This window comes from Ambystoma mexicanum, chromosome 1p (assembly GCF_040938575.1).
Source record: "Ambystoma mexicanum isolate Mex_15411 chromosome 1p, UKY_AmexF1_1, whole genome shotgun sequence".
Lineage (NCBI taxonomy): Eukaryota > Metazoa > Chordata > Amphibia > Caudata > Ambystomatidae > Ambystoma > Ambystoma mexicanum.
Window position 1 is genome coordinate 1,273,620,723 of NC_090921.1, and position 27,542 is coordinate 1,273,648,264.

General features: G+C 47.8%; 1 protein-coding gene across 5 annotated transcripts in view; it reads right to left on the minus strand.

The window, feature by feature from the left end:
* Positions 1-27,542, minus strand: part of IRF3 (interferon regulatory factor 3) — a 430,041-nt gene that overhangs the window by 142,315 nt on the left and 260,184 nt on the right. For all 5 annotated transcript variants that reach the window (XM_069605200.1, XM_069605192.1, XM_069605193.1 and 2 more), the window contains one exon: positions 6,846-7,214. In XM_069605200.1, the coding sequence (XP_069461301.1) occupies positions 6,846-7,214 (369 nt within the window). The remainder of the gene's footprint in view (positions 1-6,845; positions 7,215-27,542) is intronic.

The following is a 27,542-nucleotide window of genomic DNA, read 5'->3' on the forward strand; positions in this document are numbered from 1 at the left end:
ACCCCCCCCCGTGCTGTGTGAGCATGTTGAATGGGCATGGGAGTTTGATTGGGTCGCTCATCGGCAGTTTGCGCAGATGTGGATACCAAGGTTGTCCTGCCCACATCGGAGCAACTAGGATTAATGTCATTTATTCCTTGTGAATCTCGTTCACCACTTTGCTCATTAGTGGAGTTGGGGGAAAAGCATATGCAAATTTCTCTGACAAGCTCATCCACAGGGAGTTCCCATTGGAGTCGTGTTGGGGAAACCTGGATGCAAAGTCTGGGCATTGTTTGTTTTCTCTTGTTGCAAACAAGTCTAGCGAGGGGTAGCCCCACTATGTGAAAATGTAATATACGATATTTTTGTTGAGCTGCCAGTCGTGCTCTTCTGGTAGAGGATCTCTGCTTAGTGAGTCCGCCAGAGTGTTGAGCTCCCCAGGAACATGTTGTGATGCTAGGAACATGCCCCACTTGAGTCCCCACTTCCATGTTTTCTGTGGTAGCCTGGACAGATTTGGAGAATATGTGCCGCCCTGCTTATTTATATAAAACATTGCAGTGGTGCAGTCTGTGAGAATTTGTACTGATTGATATTTCAGTTGTTCTTTGAAGGCTTGTAGCGCTTTGAGCCCTGCTAGCAGGTTGACGTGGTACTGTGCTGTGATTTGAGTCCACAGACCATGCACTGTGAGATGAAGTTGATGGGCCCCCCCCCACCCTGTTGGGAGATGGTCTGTTGTAACAGCGGCTTGCACCGCTGGGTCGTGGAAGGGTTTTCCCTTCAATAGATTTTCATTTGTCCACCAGAGTAGAGCTTTTACTAGGGTTGGCTTAATGACCACTAGAGCGTCCCACTGAGACCACTGTTTCGCCAACCACTCTTGCATTGGGCGTATGCGTGTGGGACCAGGTAAATGCATGATGCCATCATTCTGAGCAAGCGCATTGCTTTGCGTATGGCTATCTGGCGACCGGCTAGATACGGAGGTATTTGCAGCAGTATGTTTTGTACTCTTTCCTTTGATGGAAAAACTAGGCCCTCTTCTGTTTTTATGACAGCTCCTAAGAACTGGTTGGTCTTGTTTGGTAGAAGGCTTGACTTTTTCTCGTTGATTGAGAAGCCCAATTGAAAAAGTAGATTGTTAGTACTTTGGGTATTCTGCTTGCAAATTTGGGGATTCCCTCCTGTGATCAGCCAGTCGTCCAGGTACACCCTGCGTAGGTGCTCCGCCACCACCGCCAGTACCTTGGTGAATACCTTTGGAGCGGATGCTATGCCGAAGGGTAGCACCTTGAATTGAAAGTGCTGGTTTGCTATCTTGAAACGCAAGTATCTGCTGAGAGCTGGGAACATTGAAATATGAAAGTATGCATCTTTCATATCCACGGTTGCCATGTAGTCCCCCCACTTTAGCAGTGGGATTACTACCTGTAGCATTGTCATGTGGAATTTCTGTGGCTTGACATAGGTGTTTGCAGGGCGCAGATCTAAAACAGGGCGCATCGTGAGATCTTTTTTCGGCACAAAGAAGTACATTGAATAGATAGCCTTGTTTACCTGTTTCGCTGGGACGACTTCTACAGCGTCTTTTAAGAGCAGCGCTGCCCCTTCTTCCAGTAGGATGCGCTGTTCTTCTTTGGAGGTGGTCCTTTGTCTTGGTGGATGGTTGGCAGGTTGCTGTAGCAGTTCTATACAATAGCCCGCCATGTAAGTACCCACTTATCTGAGTTGATTCCCTCCCATACATGGGTAAAGTATGTTATGCTGCCTCCTACTGGAGTGGCATGAGAGAGAACCTGTAGCGGGTGGTCATTGTTTGGGGGGTGTTGAGCCGCCTCTGGAAGAGCAGGATCTAGCCCTGCAACGAGAACATCTCTGGCCTCTTTGAAAATCTTGCGAGGACTGCCCATGTGGTGAGCCCCAGGATGAGCTCTGACCTTGGTTGTACCCTGACCCCCATTGTAAGTTTTCCCCCTAAAGTGGCAAAAATGATAACCCCATCTTTGTCCGGAGGGTTTATTAGTAAGATGCCTTAGTGACTTTAAGGTATCATACTATGCTTTGGCACTTTGGGGGCGTCTTCCACTGCCTTGCCGAACAACATGTTTGGCTCTATGGGCATATTAAGAAGAGTGGCTTGTGTTTCGAGCTTAAACCCAGACTGGCGTAGCCACGCGTGGCGTTTGATTAACATTCCCTGAGCTAATATCCTCCCCGCATTATCTGCTGCATCTAGGTTATTCTTAAGGATGCAGTTTGCAACAGCTTTACCTTCAGCAACAGAGTGGTCTCTGATGCACTGAAAGACAGGGTTGCGCGCCGTGAGCTCAGCGTCCTTCCCGTAGCAACTGTCTCCAGCAGCAACCTACATGGCAGACTCTAGACGCAGCCCACCCTGCCGGAACGACTGTTCATGTCATTTCAGATTGCATGTACAACAGAGTGAGTTTTGGCAACCGTGCACTTTTCAGTAACATTTACTGCTCTCAATACTATTTCACTTACTCCTTACACAAATTTCCGTTTCATTTGCAGTTCGAATATCCTGATATGAAATGATCCTTGCTTCACTTAGCCTTTACAACCCTGCCACGGCTCCCATGCACTCACCATAAAGATTAGGCGCCCTGCCTGCGAATTTCCCACAAGGGTGAGTCTCCCAGATTTCTTACTTTTACCATTCTGCCGGATCCTCTAGCCTTACTCGTGCTAATTTTAGACACTGTTTACATGGAGCTTGTCCACTTACCATCCATATTTGAATTGCTGCATGAGATTGACATCATAAGGGCACTCCGAGCCACGGACATTTTGTGATCCGATCTCACAGACCACAGATGGGTGTTTGCTTTTAAAGTTAGATAACTTCGGTGAGTCCAACAGAACTTGATTTTGTATTGGCTAAACTAATCCTTCAGAATATGCTCTCATTTAACAAGGAGTGGTCTATATGTCCATACAATTCTAAGTAATTCATAAAGTGTCACACAGTATGAGCCGGATACTCAGTCAGTAGAATATCTGTATGACCCATCCCTGTGATTACCAGAATTGTGTTTCTTTTGTGGCCTAGAATATATCTATACAGAAGGAGAGTGTTCTCTCCAATTTGCCAGAAATTGCGTATATTTTGTACTAATGTCTCGCATTGGCTCTATATACAATATTCTTACAGAGCTTTTTCTCTACTTTATTTATTCTTTTCTATCTATAGTTCAAAACTTGTTTTCGGCTCATGAAGAAGAGTCTCTTCTCGAAACGCTTCAGCCACCCACATTGAACTTAACCTTTGGCTTCTATATGTTTTCTCTGATTAAATCATTGACTATTTGTATAAAAAGTACAAAGCATCGTTTGCTTTCATTTTCTTCTAGACAATGAATACAAAAATATTATGTGAATTCTAAACTGAATAACTATTTAACCGTGCAGCAACAGGATTTGAATGTGTGCAGGGGACAGGAGGGTTCCGTCTTGGGTCCTCTTTTGTCTGTGTATGGACGTCCTCGTCGTCATCGTAAAACTGGTCTACATCCCCCATGTCCCCTTGGTCTTCAGTGTAGGTTCCAGTGTCCTGGAAGTCCTGTGTTGTCTCAAAATAAGCAAGCTGCCCTAGGTCCTGCTGAGAGGTGGGTGCTTGTGTGGTGTCTGTGCGGGCTCTCTTGGTGGAGGGCTGTGTAATTGCGGCCAGCTGTGTAACTGCGGCCCCACTAGCTGGTCCGCTGCATGGAGTACCCTGAAGATTTACTAACACCTTGGGGTGGTTATTAAAGAAATTGGCCAGTGAAGACAACAGTCTCATTACCTTATCAATGTCCTCTGCAGATCATTGGGGTGAACTTGGGATAATAGATGGGGCAGGAGGGGTGGGTGTTGGCTCAGGTGCAGGTTTTTTTTTGTTGTCTCAAAGCCCCTGAAATGGTCCCCTCCCGTTGGGTCATAGTTCCTAAACTAGAGCCCTCTATTTGTGTCTTTGGAGGACTTGTTGTTTTTCGACATACAACCTTTTAGTAGCGTGTCCGGGATGTTTTTTTTTGATCAGCTCACTCATTTTCAAGCTCTGTGTGGTCTTCGCATTGGGCCTTCGAAATGGCTATCGACTGTCATTTATCGGTATGCGTGTGGGCCGTTGACGCGTCTTTCCACACTCGGTCGTTGGCATGTGTGGACTGAGAGGTTTTGGACAGAGCATCAGACCCGGACTTGCCTGTCGATTTCGGGGCCTCTCGTGAGGCGACTGTGTGCGCAATGGCACAGGGGACTGTCGGACCGCCCACTCGATGCTGTGTGTCGCCTTCCGGTCAGCGTTGAGGTCGACTTTTGGCCATGGGATATGTGCTTTGTGTGGTGGTGTTTGTTCATGCCAGTGCCGCCGGGTGTCCTACCCGTAGCCGAGCCACTGGCCTACCCGATGGGGTCAGGGGCTTGCACGCGGGCATCCGCCGGATCCCATTCATCTTTGGCGTCACTAAAGACGTCGATGCTGTCATCACTTGAGGCACCCTCAATGTCCATGGCGGCTTCGGCCTGCATGGCGTGGTGGGCCCAGCGCTTTGTTTTGCGGCCCTTAAGAGACTTGGGCTTGAAGAGCTTGCACAAGATTTGCAGTGGCCCTCATTATGGTCCCTTGGAAGACAGTGATTGCAAAATTTAAATGGTGTATTCTCCATTGTGTATGGGGAAGGCAGTCTGGCGAATTAAGTGGGTAGAGAAGGGAATATACAACAGAATGAATAAACGGTCAACGTGCAAATCCCTAGTATTTCGGATTGGTTAAATTGGTAAATTATAGATTCACAGTGAGTCTCTAGACTGTAGCAAGGCTTGAAATGTATTTTGCTATAGAAAAGTCAGCTAGAGAAGGGAATATGCATTCTTTTAGGGAGACTAAGAAATGAACCAGCCCCCACTCTCCCTCCTGTGAGGGCCGAGGCCCGGCGCGGCCTTCGGAGGCCGTCTGAGAAGTTCCTCAAGATGAGTTGGAGCAGTCGTCAATGAAAGTCGTCCTCGAAGCCGTCACCAAAGGTCATGCAGGGGAACGGCTAACAATGGACAGTAAGAGTATACTAGAAGTAATTATTTTTGTAAGTGATGGCAATAGCCAGAACGAACTCCGCTTTGAGCGACTGACAATGATGGTGGAAAAACAAAATCTGAGGGCCTCTGCGCGTGAAGCACCATGTGTACAGTAGACGTCACACTACGGATAGTTTTACTGGCACGCCCTGTCGACTTCCCTTTTCGAGTTTCAAAAACAACAACTTTAATACTCAGCAGCTTCCACTAGATGTTGGTCTATGCATTGCATGTGATCTAAGCAGATTCCACCAGCCTCCGAAACAATAATACAGGTGCTACCTGGTTGTCCCTCCCTTTTTCCTTGAAAAGACCACCACTCTCAGGGCATGGAGGATTTACCTAGACTTTTGGGTGGGGTTGAACATTGGGAATGGTGCCAAGGACACATCTACGCTGCCTGCTGAAAAGAAAGAACAGCAAGTCTGGGGCTAGTCAAGAAAGTCTAAGAAGGAACTGCCCCCGCCACCGAAGGGGACAAGGTAGTCCTTGTTAGGGGCTTGGTCAGCAGTCCACGTAGATGTTCTAGTGCACCTTGACCATACGCGAAGATCAACCCGGGGGAAAAAGACAGTTTCCTTGGTGTAAAACAGCTGAGTGCATAAAGCACATGTTGCGCAGATCTGTGCGTGACATTGGCAGAGTGTGTGTCACCCATCTGAACTAGATGGGACCATGTCAAAAGAGGATTTTGTTTGTGGGGTTCCATATACATATGATACTCCTCTATAAAAGGAATGAGAAATTGGTGGGGAGAAACCTATTTCCCTCTTATTGAGGGCTGAGAGTGTTGCATGGGAGGCACTCTCTTGAAGGCGGCTCCTACTCGCCGTATCATTAACATAAGTGCCCGTTGTTTGTATGCACTAGTACGCACACCCGATCTTGTATAAGTGATAACACAATAGCCACATGACCAACCAATGTGGGCAAAAAGCAAAGCTGGATTTATTCTTTAAACCACTATCGGTAACAACAGCAATTGCAGGGTTTAGGTAGTACAATGCGGCTTACAGTGATGCATCACCCCCCCACCCGCATATCCAATGTGGGCTTTTCTGAAAGTAGAGCCTAGTGCTGCGGTCTCCCAGTTACGCAGTTGATGACATATAAACTAGATAGCACCCCCAACCCAGGCAAGGACAGTTCCTTTTAGACAATCACAGCAGCGAGAAGCAGCCTGTATAGAAGGCCTGCTTAGGACCAACCAGAGAAGAGAGGGGCTGCTCTCATGAAAAAGGGGTTCCTGCAAGGTTAGGGTGTAGCCTGTGAAATTAGACTGCAGAGGGAATCCACCGGATAAAGCTCTGTAGCCAGTCCATCCCCTTTTCCTTCTTCTCTGTGTTGGATGGCATGGCACTGTAAATCCACCAATTAAGGCTGAAGCTAAGTAAAAACTGAGGTTTGACCAAAAGAGAGAGCGGCACAGAGACACCAAGGAGACGGGGAAAAGAAACACCCGGGAGGAAAACTTGCTGGAAGGCAGTGAACAAAGAGAAACTCTCCATATCTTTGGGATACCCACAGGAGACTCCACAATACTGTGAGAGAACATGACAACAGGCCTAAGACTACTATGGAATGCCAAAAGACTCAACTGCATGGTAGTGCGAGACATCGCAGACAGTGAGTCTGTGCGTTTCAGAAATAGAGAATCTTCCACTCATCAGTGATTGGGCCGACAGGGTACACGTGGTAGAGTTGGAAATTAGGTAATAAACATTTGAAATGTAAACAGAGTGAGAGACTGAGCAAGCAAAGAGCCAGGCGAATTAGGTGTGTACCTGCCACAAACTGTTGCAATGTGTGCAAAGGTGTGAACTCCTCCTTCTGCACCTCCTGGGGCAGTCCCACTTGGGGATCCTGGGACATGGTCCAGAAACCTTTGCACTTTCCCATCCTCATGCCACAGATACTGCCACCTCGCACCTCCAGCAGCACTCCAGGCACCAGGTTCTGCAGCAGTTTTGCAATCATCTTTGCCACCTCCTGGTCCCTAACTATGGACCATGGCTCGGGTAGCACAATATCCTCCAGGTCCCCCCGGGGCCCAGGGTCTCGACTGGAAGTAAGACGGAAACCCCGGGGATTCTTCACTGTGGTGCTGAGCACATTGTTCCCACGGTAGAACACATTTACCTCAAAGTCTGAAACTGAAGAGAAGAAAACAACAAATAAATCTCACACTGTATCAAAAGGCATCAGCGTTGCGTCACATAATGAACGATGCATCTGACACTGCAATATGATGATATGAGCATTATAACTACATGCTGCATCAAGACAGCCAAAACTACACCCTGAAGTGCACAACTACACAAGACAACCTTGCAGGACCAGCCAAACTCTGCACACTGCATCATGATAACACAGACTTACAATGTTGTATGTCAGAACCCATTGCTTGCATAACCAGTGAAACGCCATACACTGCCTCACATGACGAGTAAGGGCAATTAGCTATAAAAATACTTTTGCATCTTAATATCGGCTACAGATTAACATAACGTGCATAATCCTGCCATCAAGTGATTTGGTTCGGAATTTTCACGTTTTTCCCAAACTCATGCAAGCAGCGAACTTGAGTTTGGCAGAAACGACTGTTATGCTAACTTAAAACTCACAATAATTGCCACATCAACAACATCTTCAAATACAAACTGCACACCGGAACAGCATGCGCTCGAACAGTGCATCATGTGACCAGCAAAGCCTCTCAGGCACTGTGTGCCATGACTATTACAACCACTCACAGGGTCACACCACACATACAAAATGTTGTGCACTGCAGAAAACGGTTATTAAACCCGCCGCCACTGCATCAAATAACCAGGACAATTTCACACGCAGACTCTCCGGACAAGAAATACATTACACACCAAATGTTCCGGCAGTGAGCCGCATATGACACACCCAGCACAACTACACAGACACATATACATAACATTTGATTTTACCAATTTTTTTAATGCACATTTCCTTGTGGAACCCGGAAGGAAACTTCCATCTGAGCACAAATGAAAAGGGGTGTGTAAAACCCAGAACATGCCGGAACGGTACCCTAATATATAAAACAGCAGCGAAACTCACCTGAAAATGATGCAAACACACATGAAGAACATTTTGAAATGAGAAAGGTGCACCAATATGCTGTCATTAACCCATTACTGCCCAAAACCTACATTTTATCACGAAAAAGTACCCGGAACGGGCCGGAACGGTACCCTAATATATAAAACAGCAGCAAAACTCACATGAAAATGATGCAAACACACATGAAGAACATTGTGAAATGAGAAAGGTGCACCAATATGCTGTCATTAACCATTTACTGCTCAAAACCTACATTTTATCATGAAAAAGTACCCGGAACGGGCCAGAATGCTACCCTAATACATAATACGGCAGCAAAACTCACCTGAAAATTATGCAAACACACATGAAGAACATTTTGAAATGAGAAAGGTGCACCATTATTCTGTCATTAACCATTTACTGCCCAAAACCTACATTTTATCACGAAAAAGTACCCAGAACGGGCTGGAACGCTACCGTAATATATAAAACGGCAGTGAAACTCACCTGAAAAAGATGCAAACACACATGAAGAACATTTTGAAATGAGAAAGGTGCACCAATATGCTGTCATTAACCATTTACTGCCCAAGGCAGTGGGTTTGTTACTCAACAATGGACACAGTGATAAGGGATGATGTCAGAACATAGTGATAAAGTAAGCATGTCTGGACTTAGTGGCCTATTCTGATGGAGGTGTAATTATGCTAGAGGTGTAATTCATGGGTGAATTCCCTATTCGGAATGTACACCTGTTTTTACACCTGTTTCCTATCTTTATAATGGGGCCTATTCTGCTAGAGGTGTAACATCCCCATGGGGTTGTTCCACCTTCAGCAGAATAGGGCCCATTATAAAGATAGAAAACTGGCGTAAAAAGCAAATCTATATTCCGAATGGGGAATTCACCCATGAATTACAACCCAGGCAGAATATGGCCCTAAGGGCCATGGGTGTGTTACACCTCTAGCAGAATTGGGCCCTAAGTTCCACACTATATACTAAAATGGGTCTCTATGTGCTGATAACCAGTAACCTATGTGTATCAATGGGGTAAACACCATAACTTCAGCAGCCTCACTAGAAGCCCTTCACACTGATTCCTCTAACTTTCCCTACTCTCACTGATTATCCTAGAAGGATGGCAGGATGGGAGGTCTTCTGATCAGTAAAAACACGCCATCCACCTCTCTCCCCAATCTTTGAGTAGGTTTGTATTCAGCTGCTTGCTCCACAACCTCTTGCATAATTCTCATCTATTGACCTCCTTGAGTCTTCAATGTCTCTTTTCAAATGACTTAGACCTCTTAATCAAATCTCTGCCACTGAACTCCCGTCAATTCAACCTGCCGTAAACATGACTACAGCCACTGTCTTCACCTTGACTCCTAATACTCTGACCATTTTCTGGTCACCCTCCACAATCAGTCGGCCCAGTTTTGCTGAAACTCACTGGACTAAATAACTCCTCATCTGAATAAAGTCAGGCCCTTCCTTTTGATGCTCTTTCCATCTGTTACCAACTCCAGTGAGAAGGCCTTCCCAGATTTTAACCTAGCACTAGTGCTCTCGTTGAGTACCATTATCCCTCTTGCCTGTGCCTTGAACCTTGTATTTCCCCAACCATCCAGCATCTCAGAACCTATTGTGATGGGTAAGAAATGTGAGGCGGACAACTTTGTAAAGAGTTTTCAACTTTAGCATTTTATTAAATAAAAAGGTAGGATAAACACCACTCTATCCCTCCCCCTGACAAGGATTTTCCTGCCTAGAATAAACTAAAGAAAATACTCTTACAAAAGGATATCTGTCTCTCACACTTGTATACTCGATAAATCAATAGGGAAATGTATGGCAGTTTAATCCAACAATTATATATAACATAAAACCACATCCACAAGGTGGCCACTGCCTCTTCTCATAACCTGGGTTAATTCCCCTTCCCCAGGATTGGGCGAGGTTTTGCTCCACAGTTCAAAAGAAATCAGGAAGTTCTGTTTTGCCACAAAGTTCCAACACAGTTCTTTCGGATTCAAAACTTGATAATAAAAAGCTTGTTGTATCAACAATGTACGAAAAGAAGTGATAGGTTCCAACTCCTCCTGGAGTAAGAACAGGATTTACATTTGTTAGGGAGAATTCTCTGTTTAGGCTGAATTTCCTAACCTAGTGAGTCCCCCAGCAGCTTTGCTGGATTTCTGGAGTTTGTTTTTTTCTCCTGTTCTTTTCTCCTGCCAAGAGTGAGTCTCTTTTCCTCACACTCTTGGACATGATTTAAGGGGTTCCTTTGACTGTTAATGTGTTTTATGGGCTATGGGGTCTTTTACTTCATAGGGTCTCATGTGTTTTTACTATGTGTGTTACACAGCACCCTCAGTGCAGTGACACAGGGGTGTCATAGTGACGCCCCACCATAGACTCCATACCCTGGGACTGACTACTGTCTCCCAGGGCATGTAAAGTCACCATTGGCTTTACTAGTCCCAAATTATGAACAGAAACCAGTACAAACCATCATATTGTGGACGTACTGGTCGGGGCAATTCGATTGCCCCGGGGTCTGTTAGTCGAGGGGGCACGTCTCCGTCCCCCCTGATCGAATTTTGGCTGGTGGCAGTGGATACTACTTTTTATATTCGACCGCAAATATATCTCTATGGGATTTTCCCATTGTTCGAGGCTACCAACTTTAATTATTTAATTCTTATAGCCTCGAACATACCGCCGGTTTATTTATTTAATATTAATTTGCTGGTTGGTATTTTTTGCCAGAACTCGATTCTAAAATGGCGTTTGTGTTCTCTTCTGTGACTCCAACCCAAGTCGAGCCCTTTGTTCCACTTTTTGGCTGGTTTCTCCACAGAAGCCTCCAAAAGTGGTGCCACTCTGTCTGGGTACCACAGGGGGTGTGGGAGGGGCTTTAGGCACCCTGGACTGAGTTACCTTGGTAACTCAAGTCGCACTCTGGTGTGATTGGCCCAAGTGGTGAGCCGGCCTGCTCACCATGACAGCTGGGCTGAGTGAATGGGGGTGTGCTGCATAAAAGCAGGGCTTTGGGGACTGGAACTTCAGAAGTCGCCACAGGACCTGAAAATCCGACAAGGGAGAAGCTGCGCCAACCTGCTACGACGACACCACCGGTGGAGCCCTGCGGAACCGACTCACCACTTCCCAACGACAGAGAAGATCTCCCGGCTGGAGAGTCTTCTTCCCCTGACTGGTGGGCACAACCAGTTTACCTTCTTTTTCTCGTATCCCAGGACGGTTTGATTCTGCCTTCCTCTCTTGCTGTGTTCTTTTGAAAGTGTTGGGATCTGTTTCAATTTATGCTCTTCCTTTCTCTCCCTTTTAAACCGAATGATTAGAGTGCCATCTGCGTTAAGCGCTCACCGCTGTCTGGAAATAAGTGAGGCTTTACTTAAGACTTGTCTAATATTCTTTTAAGGGAGTGTATATCTTTTAGTGACCATGTTTTTGAACTGCTTGATATTAGTGCCAGTGTGTTTTATTAGATGTGGTTTTAAATAAATAATTATATCTCTTTTACACCAAGCTCTGGTTATTGTTTGCTTGTTCTACTGTGTTCTTTTGACCTATTGTGAATACTCTGTATACTGCCTAACTCTTCTTGATGGAAGTCTGACTGCTCAGCCACAGCTACCAAGTGAATCTGTGTGGTACAGACTGCTACCAAGTGGGTTTACTGCCAAACACCTGTAGTCTTAAATCTTTTGCAGTGGTCCCAGAGGGAACTGCACAGGTTTCTGTCTAACAACATTCATCTCCTTCAAGTAAACAACAACTGTCTTTGTCAGGATGATATGCCATTGTGTCGGGAGCATAGGTCTGGGGCAACGTGCTCGCTTTGATAGCAAGACGACGCGGAGCAACACAGGTTCGATGCCCGGGTCCGCGCTTAGAAACCTCTGGGTATTAAGCATGTTATAAATAACCATTTACAATTGTGGGTGACTTTATTCTTAAGGTCAATGAGTTGGAGAACTTTAAGATTCAAAGCTTTCTGTCCTCTATGAAAGAACTCTCCCTCCCCCAGCAGGTTCATGAACAGACCCATTCCTTAGGTAACATCTTGGACCTGATTTTCTCAGCAGATGCTGAGATCACTCTTTTTGCAGCCTTTCAAATCCTGTGGTCTGATCATTTTGTTGTTCCCTTCTCCTGGGGCATTAAGGGCCCGCCATCTGCTCCACCAGCCAAATTAGTCCAGCGGCGTGGATGGCGCTCGGTATCTAAATCTGATATGACCTCTTTTATACTTGTCCGACTTTCATGGCTGTCCCCTGTGGACATGAATTCTTTAATTAGTACTATGACCGTAGTTGCAGACAGCCTTGCTCAGCTCAAGACATCTAGGCTATCTTCATGCCCCTCTCAGCAGTGGTTCATGGACAAGCTGTGTGCCCTTCGCCTACAACCCAGGCAGATGGAGTGAAAGTGGAGGCGCTTTTATACCTCCAGGGAAACTCTTGCCTTGTCTCTGGTCACCTCCAAGTATCACCTTGCCATTTCATGTGCCAAACGTGTCTACGTTGCATCTATTATTGAAACTTCTGTGAATCACCCCAGGGAGTTGTTCAAAGTGGTTCGTAATCTCTCTACTAGCTTACCGGCTCCTGTTCCCTCCTCTCAGGCCCTCTGAAATTCCTTGTCCACATGTTTTATGGATGAAAGAATTTCTATTCAATCGAATATTGCTGTTACTGACCTTCCTTCTGAGTCTGATATTTATATGATATTATATTTTATTTGTATTATGCCCATACGCAAGTGTTTCAGATCGCGAAGAGGCAAGGGAGGGGAAACAAGGGAGGACAAAACAACGATCTTACTAGGCCCAGTGACATTAAGAACGTGCGAGTGCAGGGGAGAGGGAAGGGGGAAGTACGAGGGGCACAGGAGGAGTGGAAAGTGCTGAACACGTGATACTAGAACAACAACAGGTAGTGCGGCCAGCAGGTGGTAAGTGCGAAAATAAGGTGTAAACAATGGGAGTATTATAAGTGCTCGAAGGGTACTGTAGGGTAGCAGATAAAGACCAAAATGCAAGGGTTGCCAGGAGGCAGTGCGGGTGTGTGGCTGGGAGAGCAGGGATCTGGGCCCGATATCAGAGGGTAACCAGGTGCTCGGTGCCAAAGCAGACAGTTTAGCAGGGGAGAGGAAGAGCGAAGGCAGAAGCAAAGAGGAAGGTCTTGAGGTGCTTCCGGAACCAAAGATGGTTCTCCTCAAGTTTCAGAGTGGCAGGGAGGCTGTTCCAGATGGATGCCCCAGCAGAGGAGAGGTATCTACCCCCAACTCAATGCTTGGAGAAGCGAATGACCCTGAGGGAGTTGGAGGTGAAGGAGCGAAGAGCTCAAGTAGGAAGGTATTTAATCCTTGCAGACACTGGGAGCCAATGAAGAGATTTCAGGGCTGGAGAGATACGATTGCAGGGCTTGAGGCCAAGGACAAGTATCGCAGTCCTGTTCTGGATGAGCTGGAGAGTGGTTGCAGGCGGATTTAGAAAGAGGCTGTTGCAATAGTACAGCCTAGAGAGAACCAGAGCTCTGGAAACAGTGAGCTTCTGGGGGAAGGAGAGGCAAGGAAGAATACCTCTGAGGAGGTGCAGTTGGTAGTTAGACTTTTTTGAGACGTCAGAGATGTGTGGAGAAAAGGAAAGCATGGAGTTGAAGATGACCCAGAGGTTCTTAGCCTCGCAAGTGGGAGCAGGGAGAGGGCCAAGGGAGGCCGGCCAGAAAGTGATAGGAAAGGAAGGTGCAGGTGTGCTGATGAGGAGGATCTCTGTCTTACTGGCAGTAAGGCAGAGGTCGTTGGCAGCTCACCACACCTGGATTGCAGACACACAGTCAGAGATGAGAGAGGGAGAAGAGGTGGCAGAGGGGAGCCTGAAAACAAGTTGGGTTTCATCCGCATAGCACTGAAAGTTTGAGCATAGAGCAGCAATGCAGTAGGTGAGCGGTGCCAGGTATTGGTTGAAAAGCCAAGGAGAGAGGTTAGACCCCTGGGGAACACCACAGGTAGAAAGTGAGATAGAGAAAAGGAAGGACCTAAGTTGTACCTGGGAGGGTCGGTTGGAGAGAAAGGGGGTCAGCCAGGCCAGGGCCTGATCAGTGATTCCAAGGTTATCACGTAGGCGATTCAGCAGGATGGCATGGTTGACCGTGTGAAAGGCAGACGAAAAATCGAATAGGAGGAGGGCAGATGGGATATTAGAATGAAGGTTGGAGAGCAGGTCTTCACAGATTTTCAGGAGAGCACTTTCCATGCTTCTGGCAGCTCTGAAGCCAGATGGATGGTCATGGAAACAACCAACAAAATCGGAGTGAAGATTAAGTTGGGAGATGGCCAGCTTTTCCAAGAGTTTGCCCAGGAAAGGAGTGATAGAGATAGGGTGATAGTTAGCTGGGCAAGAGGGGTCGACTATGGGTTTCTTGAGAAGAGGGTACACAAGAGAGTGCTTCAGAGGGGAGGGGAAAGCTCCAGAGGCAAAGGAGTGGTTGCAAAAGTCGGCAAGAGCAGGAGCAAGGGTGTCGATGTGCTCCTTGATGGTTTTGGATGAACAGGAAGTAACCCGTTTTGATGATACTTTCATAGATTGGACTTTCTGGAAATCTTGTCAAGGGAGAACAGAGGAAAAAATGAAAAAGAGGGAGGAGAGGCGGCTGCAGGGGGGTCAAAGATAGCAGGAGGATGAGAGGACAAGAGGGTGGACAGGATGTCCTGTGATTTTGAGATGAAATGAAAGGCAAAGGCCATGCATGGCCTGGGAGGCAACCAAGTTGTTAAATGCCGCAAAGATGCAGGCTTGGATGTGGGCTCCCTTCTTAGTGTGGACAAGGAGCTGGTATCGCCTTTGAAGCAGGCGCAGGCCAGTTTGTCAGAGGATGCACAAGAATCCCGCCATTTCCTCTCAGCCACCCTACACTTGCGTTTAAGGGTAAGTAGGTCAGAGTCATACCAAGAGTTGCACTTGGTTGTGGGCCTCAAGCAGATGTTCATGACAGGGGCAAGAACATCAAGAGTATCAGAGATAGAAGAGTAGAGAATGGAAAGGGCTATGTCAGGATGTAAGTCAGCCAGAAGAGGAGGAAGGGGAGAGAAAGTGGAAGTGAAAGCCTCAACTGACACACGCTTCATGGGTCGGATGACTGAGAAGGTACATGGCAGTGTTGGAGTTGGCTTGGCCTGTTGGGTAGAGAGGGAGAGATGGGAGGAAAGGAGGGAGTGATCACTCCAGGAGAGAGGAGTGGTCAGAGGAATAGAGAGGGGGGGTCTGAAGAGATCAGAGCCTCTAGAGTGTGCCCAGCAGAGTGAGCTGGGCCAGAGGGGAGAAGAGAAAGAGAGAGAGAATCACAGAGGTCCCGAAAGAGTCCAGAGGAGGGACAGTAAGCATCCAGATGGATGTTGAAGTCTCCAAGAAGGAGGAGTTGAGTGGTTGAGGCCAGGAGGGAGGAGTTGAGGTCCGCCCACTCAGAGAGGAAGGAGGTGATTTGACCTGGTGGCTAATAGATAGTAGCCATGGTAAGAAATTGGCCAGGAGAGAGAGAGAGCCTCAGACAAGGCATTTGAAATAGGAGTAGGCATGCATAGGAATGACAGAGGCAGGAATCCACTCCGGGAAGTTCTAGGCTACACCCCCTCCAGAACGGTTGGATCTGGGCACGGAGAGGATCTTACAGCCATCAGGGAGGAAAGTGTCAAAGCTTGTGACAGAGCTGGCCGTGAACCATGTCTCGGTGAGACCGTGGACATCTAGGTCAAGTTCTTCCAGGAGGCGGCAGATGTCAAAGGAGTGCTTGACAGCTGAGCGAGAGTTTAGAGTGGCAATATGGAGAAGGTTGCCATCCTTTAATGACTTCCGGGGAGAGGCACAAATCAGAGGTACGCGCTGCAGAGGTGTAGAAGGAGCTTGATGGGGGCAGAAGAGGAAGGAGGAGAGGGCAAGGTAGCCAAGGAGGAGGGAGAGGAGGGGGCAAGGAAGTTGATGAAGGGATAGACAGGACAGCAGGAGAAAAAAGGAAATTGATGGGTTATGGGAAGCGTCTATCAAAGAGGAGCAGGTTGGCCTGAGGATCTTGGACCATGACGGTGCCATTAAAGTAAGCATTAATGATTACCTTAGAGGAGTGGAAGGGTTCCAGGAGTGCCTCCCCATCGGGTGCCACCATTAATGGGTGAGAAAGAGAAGGCAGAGAGTACAGAGACCATATGAGGAGTCCAAAGGTCTGGCGAAGGAACGACAAAGAGGATGTCGGTGAGAGTCTGTCTGGAGGAAGCGCTGGAGTAGGTGTCAGCGATAGGGAGACCAGGGTTAGAGGCCAAGATATCCTTTTTGAACTTCTTCCTACCAGACTTAGGGCCTCATCACGAGTTTGGCAGTAACCCTTAAATCCGGCGGTTGCGCTATTACCACCGGATTTAAGGGTCTGCCAGATCAAGGCTTCGGCGGATTTCTCCCCAGCTCTGAGCTGGGGGAAATCTGCTGAAAATTCGCACTATTAGAGCTCAAAAATTCCCCATTGAGCCCAATGGGGAATGGGGCATTACCGAATGGGCTCAGTGGGGAATGGGGAATTCCATTACCGCCAAACCCGTGATCCGGCGCTAATAGCGCCGGGGGGTTTGGCGGTAGGGCTAATGGCGCCGGCGGTAATACCGCCGGCGTTACCGCCCAACTCGTGATGAGGACCTTAGTGTGAAGGGTAGCATAGTCAATGGAGAAACCGTTAGAAAAAATAGGAGAGACAGAGAAGGCCATAGGTGTAGTGGAGGAGGGGGAAGAAAAGAGTGAGTAGCGGAGGGGGGGTTGGGGCGGCGACAGGATGGGCAAAGGCAGGATGGGGGTAGCACAGGGTAGTCACTGGGCACAGCCAAGGTAAAAAATGCAGCAAACGGTACTAATAGCTAACTTTAAAATATCAGCAAATGATATTGAGCCATGTGAGCCTCCGCCGGCCGCTTCTTGGTCTGTGTTTCCTACTTTCTCTGTTCTGGAGGTGACCACTGCTGTTACTAAGCTCAGGTCATCATCCCCTCTTGATCCTATTCCTCTTCATCTTATAAATGATATCCTTCCTCACATTGCTAATTTGTTGACAGAAGCAGTTAATACATCCCTCTCTGTGGGAGTGATCCTGGCCTCCCTTAAACTGGCCACAGTGATCCCACTGTTAAAGAAACCCTTGTTGGATCCACTGATCCCTTCTAACTTCCATCCTATCTCTCTTTTACCTTTCCTGAAGAAACTTCTTGAATCCGTGGTCTATGGTGACTTCTACTCCTCGTGGCTGTCACATCTCCCCTGTTCTCCACAAACTCCATTGGCTGCCGGTGGCCAAACATATTCTTTTTTTTTTCAATAACACAATTTATTGATTTTGTCTTATTGGTTCAAACATCAACAAACATTACATGGTAACATACATACATAATGTACGTCTTCCTACACATGATTCACAACCTTTGGATCCAGTTCTTTGCACATTATGAATTCTTACATTATATATGCAGTTCACAGCTCAGTCGTACCCAACGTTCCCTAACGAGACACATTTCTACTTGACATTAACATTGCTCCCATTTTTGCTAGATTTTATGGTCTTTCCCAGGGCATCCTCTGGCTGTGTATATTCAGTGTTCCATTGCTATGCATGCATCCACGTCCGCCAACCATTGATCATAATGTAGAACAGCATCCGAATCCCACCCATAATTGTGCAACATTTCTTTTGGCTAGTCCAGCGGCCGTTGAAAGCAATAATTTCTCAAAGCGGGTCATTTCTCCTTCCTCCTCAACCCCCAATATTATCAATTTAGGATCTCTAGGGATGGATCGGCCCAGAACCGCAGATAGTCTGTCGCAGCAGTCCTGCCAGAACTGTTGGATATGTGGGCATTCCCGTAGTATATGAAAGAAGGTTCACTCATCTTGGTGGCAGCGCAGGCAGTTGGGGTTCATGATATTACCCCAGCGATAGAGTGCCACTCGCGGATAGTACACTCTGTGTAGCACTTTACGTTGTATAAGCCTGATCCTAGCGGATATAGAGTATATGGCGGTTTCCCATGCAGGTACATTAGGATCATGGTCCAATCTTCAGGCAGTAATGGGCCAACATCTCTTTCCCATTTGGATTTCAAACTGCAAAGCTCTGGTGTGGCAAAGGAGGAAATCGCATTATACATGATTGATGTGGTTTTGACATCCACACGGTCCAGCACAATATTTCTTTCTATGGGTGTACATTCAGGCAGGCTAGAGATCTGGTATATGTGTACGAATTGCGTGAGACAGTTGCATGTAATGGTAGCGCTCAGTTACAGGGAGATCAAAGCGGGTCCCTAGATCTTCAAAGGGTACAAGTCTGCCTTCTTTTATTACATCACCAGTATTTGATATGCCCGCTATTTCCCAGTTCGGCCACCTCAGGAGTTTATTAAGCTCCGGCAGATATCTATTCTTCCACAGTGTTTGTACCAGAGTGAATTTCCCGTCCCATCCTGTGTGTTTGTGCGTTTCCACCCATATCTGTGTTGTGTGGATCGCAATTGTGTGAGGAGGCGGATGGCCTATGGTCTTATGGAGACTCTCCAATGGGGGTATTCCCTGTCTCGCAATTATGTCTGCTCGAATGTGTGGTAATTCTGTATTCCCATGCAGCCCATCATTTATCACCGCCATTTGCTTGGCTCAGTGGTACGTTTGTAGGTGGGGGAGCCCAATACCTCCTTCCGATACGAAACGTTGGAGGGTATGCAGCGCTATTCTTGGGTGTCCTCCTCCCCATAGTAATTTACGAAGTGTCCTGTCAATTTTACGGAATTTAGCCATGGAAATGTGTAATGGTGCGTTTTGTAGGACATAAAAGAAGCGATGACGGGCTAGCATCTTGAACAGCGCTGCTCTTCCCACTAAGGTTAATGGTAACGCAACCCAATGACATACATCTTCTGCAAATCTACTCATAATCGGGTACAGGTTTCTGATCACATACCCTTCAAGATTAGCTGTCATTTGAATACCTAGATATCAGAACCGCTCCGATTCAATTCGGTATGGGCAGTTTTTGGGAGCTGTATCCCCTATCCCTTTGATCTGAAACAGTATCGAATTACTCCAGTGTACTCTCAATGCGCTGAATTATCCGTATCCCATCAGTATTTGACTGACTATGGGACAGGAGTCAGCTGGGTTGCCTAAATCTGGCTAATTTTACCCAATCTGGCTGTATTAGGCTAGTTTTTACTCTAATTATCATCCACATGAGGCATCTCTTGCTGTATCTGGTCGTGGTCTATCCCTGCCATTTTCATTCCTTCTTTGCGGCCTCCAGTCTCCTTCCAGGTGTCGCTCTGCCCAATTCCACACCTTCCTGGGTTCCGTAAAGTGTACGGTCGTACCATTATGGTATATTTTGAGTTGTGCAGGGAATAGGAGCCCATATTTAATTTTGAGTACCTGAAGGCGCTTTTTAAGTGGATCAAAAGATTGCCTTGCCTTTTGGACCTCTCTGGTGGAGTTCGAAAAGAATGCGATCCTGGAGCCATTATATGTCATGGATCCCTTGTTTCTGGCCATCTGAAGCACAGCGTCTCGATCCCTGTAATTCCGTAGTTTGGCAATCAATGGGCGTGGGGGCACTCAGGGAATTTGTCTGCCAGTTGGCACTCGATGGGCTCTTTCTATGGAAAAGAATTTCAAGAAGGTCTTGGGGGCAAACAGATCCGATAGCCATTGCTCACGGAATAGTTCCATGCTCGGGACTTTTGTGATTACGGGCAGTCCAAGGATCCGGATATTGTTGAGTCTCGATCTCCCTTCCTCCACTCGCTCCGCCTGTATTTTGAGGTGTTCCAGTACTCCGGTCATTTGTTGACCCACAGCTCGTAGACCGTCCTGTGTTTCTGATATGAGAGTTTCAGTCTCTCCCGTGCGGGAGGTCAGTTTCTGCAGATCATGGCGTAGTAGGGACACCTCTGCACTTATGCCGTCAATTTTTTTCTCCATGGAGCTTTGTGAGCCCGCTATGGCGCTCATTACATCTTTGAGGGAAATGTTGTCTTCTGTGCCTTACGCATCACCAGACTTAGCATGTTCCGGTGGAGGGGTTGGGGCGGGCGTTGTATATTGCTCCGTATGGTAACTTTTTTGACTTTGTCTTTACCCATGCTAGGCTAATCAGTGGTTGCAGCGTATCTGTCCCACTTGTTGAGCACTAACCTTCTTTTATCTTCTAGTGCTGGAGCCGGTCTGCCCACCACGCATCAGTATTGTATGTGCAAGGTATGTGCAGTGTACTGCTATGTTTACCGTGGGTGCGGCACCGTTGTTCTGAGATACATATGGGCTTTGCAACCAGTCTTTATTCCTGTGTGGGATTTTGCCACAGTCAGATCTTGCTGATATGCAGGTTGACCGCACAGTCTCTCAAACTACTGCTGTTATTGAGTACTTCTATGAATCTGCCGGGCTGTTGGGTGTATCCACACAATCTCACATGTGGGCTTCCCTTGTCATGGTGTCAAGGGCTGAGCTTGTGCCCCCAAGTTGTTTTACCCTTGGATCTGTCGAGGGGGGCAGTATCTGTATTTGCCGCTAGTTCTGTATAGAAAGCAGTCCTGGGTGACTCATGTGCGCCCACGCACCCCGTCTCAGGTAACTGCTTGAGATGTACTTGCACTTTGCTTGTGGGTAGACAGTTGCACGTGTAAGTGGTCAGGGGCCTTCTGTTTGTCCTGATCAGAACATGGGAGGCGTGGTTGTAGGCAGGACACAACCGGGCATGTTCTGGATTCTGTTCAGTCAGGAAATCAGCTTGTGTCGTAGTACATCACGCTTTCCCAGGGTTATATTTGAGTACCGCTGGTCATATCCAATGTCAGTTATATATAGTCCCCAATCGCAGCTCAGCCTCACAGATCTTACATTGCCATCTTAACGCTTATAGTTTCAACACCCTGGTACCACACTGAGCGTTTTGTCAATGCTGACTGCTTATCTCCAGGTCTCGCCGCTATGCCTGCTCTTAAGGTTGCAGCGTGTTCCACGTAGTTCCACCAAGCCTGTAGGTCTCCGGTGCTGGAGTCTATTCTGTGTTCAGCATGGTTGGAACACTTTCTGTCCTCTGGGACCGTCACAAGTCCCTCTTTGAGTTGACTTATTAGCTGCCTTTTTACTGCAGAAGATTTTGGGCAGTAATGGGTTAATGCAAGAAACAAAGATTAGGTGAAAACCCAATCATACAGCCGCTCTCTGGAATCCCATACTGGGTTCTATATTAGTTGTAATTTCACTATGTATAGTTCCTTCGATCCAATTCTTGAAAAAATACAAAAGTCAAATATATAGTGATTTTTCAATGTTGAAAATTATTTTATAGAAAGAAGTGACTAGTAGCCACCAAAATTGTTCTTCGTGAGGAAGAGATTGCCATAAATCACTCTATCTGAAGACTTATTTTTGTGCCAATGCATTTCGGAATACAACAAATTCCTTCATCAGGGCAAGTCTAAAACAATAAACACATAACATTCACATGCAATTGTGCCAACCATCCCAAGATTAATATCCAATATAGAATAATTCCCATATTAGAAACAACGTAAGTATATAAATATCAGTATGAACAGTCATCATCCAAATAGTTGAAAAAATATGAAGGTAAACACATACCCGACAATGTAATGAGCCGGATCAGAAGGCAGGTCAAAAAGATATAAAATAAGAAACAAATCAGTACAAAGGCAAGTAAAGTTATCCTATAACAAAATGGAGGGAATCGGGTCCATTACCTGATCTAGGTGAGTAATGGCGAAATCTATGTTTCAGAGGTCAGGCTGCTCCACCGTGTACGGCGAGCAGGTGCTGTGAATGGTAAAGTGAATATATATAAAGGACCTATCCAAAGTGTAGCTAAACGCTAAATAGAAATAAACAGGCGTGGATTGATAACTCACCATATGTAAAGAACGAAGCGGAGAAGTTCTCTCAGCGTCTGCTCAAAGCAGACTGTCTTCGTTGTATCGGCGCGTTGCCGAGCAATCTGGTTTAATAAAACACGTGATTGAAGGCAGATTGTCCTCCTTGCATCGGTGCGCAGCCAAGCAACTCAGTTGTGTAAGACACGTGATCACGGCTCTATGAACACGAGCCGCGACCCGTGTCCGAGAACTGGTCAATAAACTCAATTTGATCAAAATATCTAATTACTGGACCTCCTAGGGCAGTAATGATAAAAGTCATCGCCTAAGAATCAAAAAAGAAATAAGTAATCTGTCATCCATGGACATAGAAAAAATACTAAGATTGAATGGACCCATTTGGATAAAAGTAAAGGCTGTTATATGAGCACCTCAGATGAGGCTATACTAATTATGAACGTGCCTAAGTAGGATGGATGGAGCCTAGGGAGCAACCCTAGGGCTGGACCTTATATTAATAGTATGTGCCTTAATGCCGCTAGTGGTGTCGTCTAGACAGACGGCACCTCGGGTCCTGGGGGAACTCCAGGATGCGCAGCATGCAGGACAACATTTAAACATGGGAAACATCTCTTATTCATATACATTCAAGTGACCCTCAACATTCAGGTCATATACGTACTGGTGTCAATCTAAACCAAATGACTTTGAAGTCTGCATGTACAGTGCCCCATGGACGGTCACTCCTTTCCATGGCCTGAATCGGCGGCCCCCTCTCCACTGGGCTCGCAGCCTGGCAGTGTATGCAGGCTCTTATGAACTCTTCAACTCTGCTTTCCAGATCAGGAAACCAGACCTTCAATCGAAGACGTGCTTTAGTCTTCGCCATCCCCTGGTGTCCTTTGTGGGCGAGCTGCAGGACTTTCCCCACAAGCGTCCTTGGGATCACGATTTGGTGTCCCCTTAACAGGAGACTGTCCTCTGCCAACGATAGCTCATGGCGCGCCTTCGAGAGCGCCTGCAGATCTTTTTGCGCTCCCTCATTCCTGCGGGAATTGTTCAGGAGGACTTCACGCCATTCCCCGGTGGCCACCGCACCTTTTATCCTCATGAACGCCTCTTCCATGTTAGATTCGTCTGCGATATCTTGACGTGCTAGGGCGACTGGCAGTGCCGATTCAACCACCAGGTGTATGGCTTCTACACAGTCTGCCACCTCCAGTGAGTCCCTGGGCCACCCAGTGCCCGGATGGCGGGATAGATAGTCCGCAGGGTTGTGTGTCCCTGGGCGATAGAGTAGTTTGACCCCATATTCCATGAGCGACAGCATCCATCTTTCTATGCGAGGTGGTGGTTTCGACGAGGTCCCTGACAGAATCGGGATGAGGGGCTTGTGATCTGTAACGACGACAACTGGCTTCCCTAGAATGTAGATTCTGAAGTGTTTGCACCCCCATAATATGGCTAAGGCCTCTCGCTCAATATGGGAATAGCGCCTCTCGGTTTCGGTGAGAGCTTTGCTCGCATAGGCGATGGGTCGCATGGTCCCTTGATGGTCCGCCTGCATGAGGACTTCTCCTAGACCCACCGGGCTGGCATCAACCACGATCTCTGATTCGCGGTCAGGGTTGAAATAGGCCATGGTTTCCTGTCCTGATAGGGCATTCTTGATGGCAGTGAATGCCCTTTCTTCTTTCCCAGTCCAGGTCCACGCTACGTCGTTCCTGGTGAGTGCCCTCAGGGGCTCTGACAAGGAGGCCAGGTCTCGAATAAAACGTCCACAATAATTGACCATCCCCAGAAAGCTTCTTATTTCCACTGGGGATGCAGGCAGGGATGCCTCTCGGATATCTTTCACCTTCTCCGGATCTGGGGAGATGCCCCCGGCATGGAATATGAATCCAAAGAATTCGAGCCTGTCCTTCAGGAACTCGCACTTTTCTTTGAGCAGGGTCAGACCGAGGCTGCGTAGTCTCTCAATAGTGTTTTCTAGGTGCTTCAGATGTTCAGCTTCTGATCTAGCGAAGACCAAGATGTCATCCGACATGTTGATGACCCCTTTGAGTCCTGACAGAGCCCCCCTGATGGCGTTCTGGAAAACCTCAGCTGCGGATGAGACCCCGAAGCTGAGCCTTTTGTATTGGTATAACCCCTCGTGAGTCGTAAAGGTGGTAATGTATCTAGACTCAGGGTGGAGCTCTAACTGGTGGTAGCCTGATCTCAAGTCCAGCTTCGAGAAGACTTTCGCTCCCTGGAGTTCACCAACGATGTCATCTAAGGTGGGCGTGGGGTGACGTTCTCTCTTAATTGCTACGTTGGGCAACCTCATGTCTACACAGATCCGTACTGCACCCGGCTGTTTGGGCTTCGGGGCCACCACAATTGGAGAGACCCAGGGGGTGGGCCCTTCCACCCTTTCAATGATGTCGAGGTCCACCAGTGATTGGAGTTCTTTTTCCACCTGCGCTCTCAGATGGAATGGGATGCGGCGATGTTTGTGCAGCCGTATGGGGTCAGCCTTTAGTTTTCCGATACCTTGAAAGATCATCTCAAAGCGATGTAACAGGCGGTCCAGATCAGCGTGATATACTGTAAAAGTGAAGTGCACAATGGTCAGTGCCTCTGATGCAGCACAACTCAGAAGAGAATGTCGGCTTACGCTTGTGACAAAGAACCTCGCTTTTATTCTGTTCTGTCCATGAGTTACCGGAGCCACAAACACTCCTTGGATGGGAAGGGCTGCGTCTCCTCTGAATGCGTATATCCGCACTGTGGACTCTGTCAAACCTGGCGGGCCTGGGAATGCATTGTAGTGTTCTGTTGCCAACACGCAGACTGACGCCCCAGTGTCTATGAGGACCGGAGTGGGGACTTCTCCGATGTTTACTGTACATGCAGTTTGTCGACTCTTTCGAGGGCCTTTGACAATGCTAGTAATGAAGAAAACCTCTTCTTCTTCCTCTTCCTCTTCTGCGATGTTGAGATCTTGCATGCCCTGCTCGACAGCCGACACACCCCTTACTCTCCTGGCGTCGCTTCTGCCAACTCTCTCAGGTCCTCTCAAGGCCGCTACTGGCGCCGTAGCCCTGCACACTCTCGCATAGTGTCCCGGTGTGCCACACCGGCCGAAGACTCTCGATTTGGCAGGGCACTCACCCACATGCGGCAGGTCATACCCGCAGTAGGGGCACGATGGAGCAGTACCTTGTGCTGTGGGGCCGTCTCCTCTCTTCGGTGTCCATCTCGCCCTCCCTGGGGCCGAGCGTCCGACTGCAAACGCTTCCTCCTCCTTTCTGAAGTGCGTGGCTGCGTCCATCTTTGCTCGCCTGGCCTCAGCCAGTTCGTAGGCTCTCCCTGTGTCCAAAATCTGTTGCAGAGTAAGTCCAGGTTCCCTAAGGACTTGTCTCCTCAGTTTCCCTGAGCTACACCCTTGCAGCAGCTGGTTGCGAACCATTTCTTCCTCGTTTACCCATCTGCAGGAGCTTGCTAGGTGCCTAAGTCGAGCACAAAACTGGTCCAGTGATTCCTCTTCCAGTTGTTTCTCGGCGCACATGACAAACCTGTCATAGTCAACATTCGCCATGGGAAGGAAGTGGTCTCGGAGTGCTTGTTTAACTGCGTCATATGTGACCACTGGGATGGTTAGAGAGTCATATATTCGGTGGACCTCTGTCCCTGCAGAATACAGCATGATGGCTATCTTCGCCTCATCATCCGTCTCCCCCGAGGCCCTGAAGAACATTTCTATCTTTTTGACCCATAGGAGCCACTTCGGTCCCAGCTTGGATGGGGGGCCTGTGGTATCAAATTCGGGCATGGGGACTAAAGTACTGTGCATCCTGCGTGGTATTGGGGCAACAGCTGTCATGATCTCTGCTTCCAAAAGATCAGGACTTGCCCGACTCCCTTGGAAGCAGACCCATAACCCCGGTTCCGAGTGCCAGCCAGTCCCAATTGGGACCTTTTGGACCCTGTCCTGGCGCCAGTGGCACCAGGCTCATAAAGATGCCCAGTCCCAGCGCTGGAAGCGCCGGGCTCATAATGCTTGGGTGGACTTACCTGCAGCAGACCATGCTGCTTACTTACCTGCCAGTTGAACCCCTGATCCTCTTCTGTTTGGGACTACTTTTCCTGTTGGGTGGGGCAGGAGCCACTCCCTAGGTTCAGAACACTGGAACTCTTCTGGAAAGCAGGAACTCTTTTCTTACCTAGGTGTGGCTGTGGAAGGAGACACCTAGGCACTACAGGAGGCTATTTAAACCACACCCGATGGATGAATCTTGCTTTGCGTTATTCTGCATTCTCTGCAGCAGAACGCTCATCGTGTCTTCTGCTTCTGATCCTGGGCCTAAGGGAACAAAGGCTTACCATCCTGGAATCCAGTCTTCAGCAGCACCTGTAAAGACAAAGAAAGAACATGTTAGCACTACGGTCTTCAGTGGCAGCGCATCTCTTACCTGGTCCATCGGCTGTCACCAACGCCTCGCGCTGCATTCCGGCATCTGAAAGACAAAGGCTTACCTACTCTTCGCATGCTCCGGAGGTCTTCGCACTGCATTCCGGCATCTGAAAGACAAAAGCTTACCAGCTCTTCGCACGCTCCGGAGGCCTTCGGCGCTGCATCCCGCATCTGAAAGACAAAAGAAGGTGCGTTTAAAGACATTGGGCAACTTTATTACTCACGTGCCATTACTCCTTCCCACGCCGAATCCAGTGGGTATTCCAGCACCCTTCAGCTTCTCTAAAACTCCGAACTTGTACCTGCAAGATAAAAGGGACAGTTAGTGCGCATCGTGAAGCAGGCTACAAGCGCTTACTTACGTGCTTCCAGGCGCTTCTATTCCTCACGCGGGTTCGATCCTCAACTCTCATCAGCCCGCCATCCGGCATCGCCGGAACCCTGCAAAACAAGAGATATCATTACAAAAGACTTTTAAGACATTTGAAGTGCCCAGAACTTACCGTTCGTGCAGTTAACGACGGACAGCAGTCCTCTGAGGTCAAGAGGCCTGCACCCTTATCCAGTGAAGAAACTGGTTACGGCACCCTGCCCCGAGGCAGATGGAGAGCTCGGCGTTCACTTACCTAAGGTGAGGGCGTTAACCTTTGGGGTTCTACAGGAGAAGAGAAAGGGAAGAGGAGAGAGGCACCCAATAACCCCAGTTCATTAATCCCATATTTTCTATCTGCAGACATCTTACTCTTCGAGTCAGACATACAGTGCACAGAGGTCCAGCCCAAAGAGCCAACCGTGTGTTACACATCACCTTTGAAGATACGGCATTCACCCAGTCAAGACCGGCGCCTCTGCGGGAATCAGGTGAGCGTTACAGAACGCAAAGCCTACCGCAAAACTCCCACCCAGGCGCTATGGAAACCTCGGATACCGACCAGCTAGCCCAGTTACTTGGGGAACTAAGAGCAGAAGTGCATGCAGCCCGTCAGGAAACGAATGCTCTAAGAAGGGA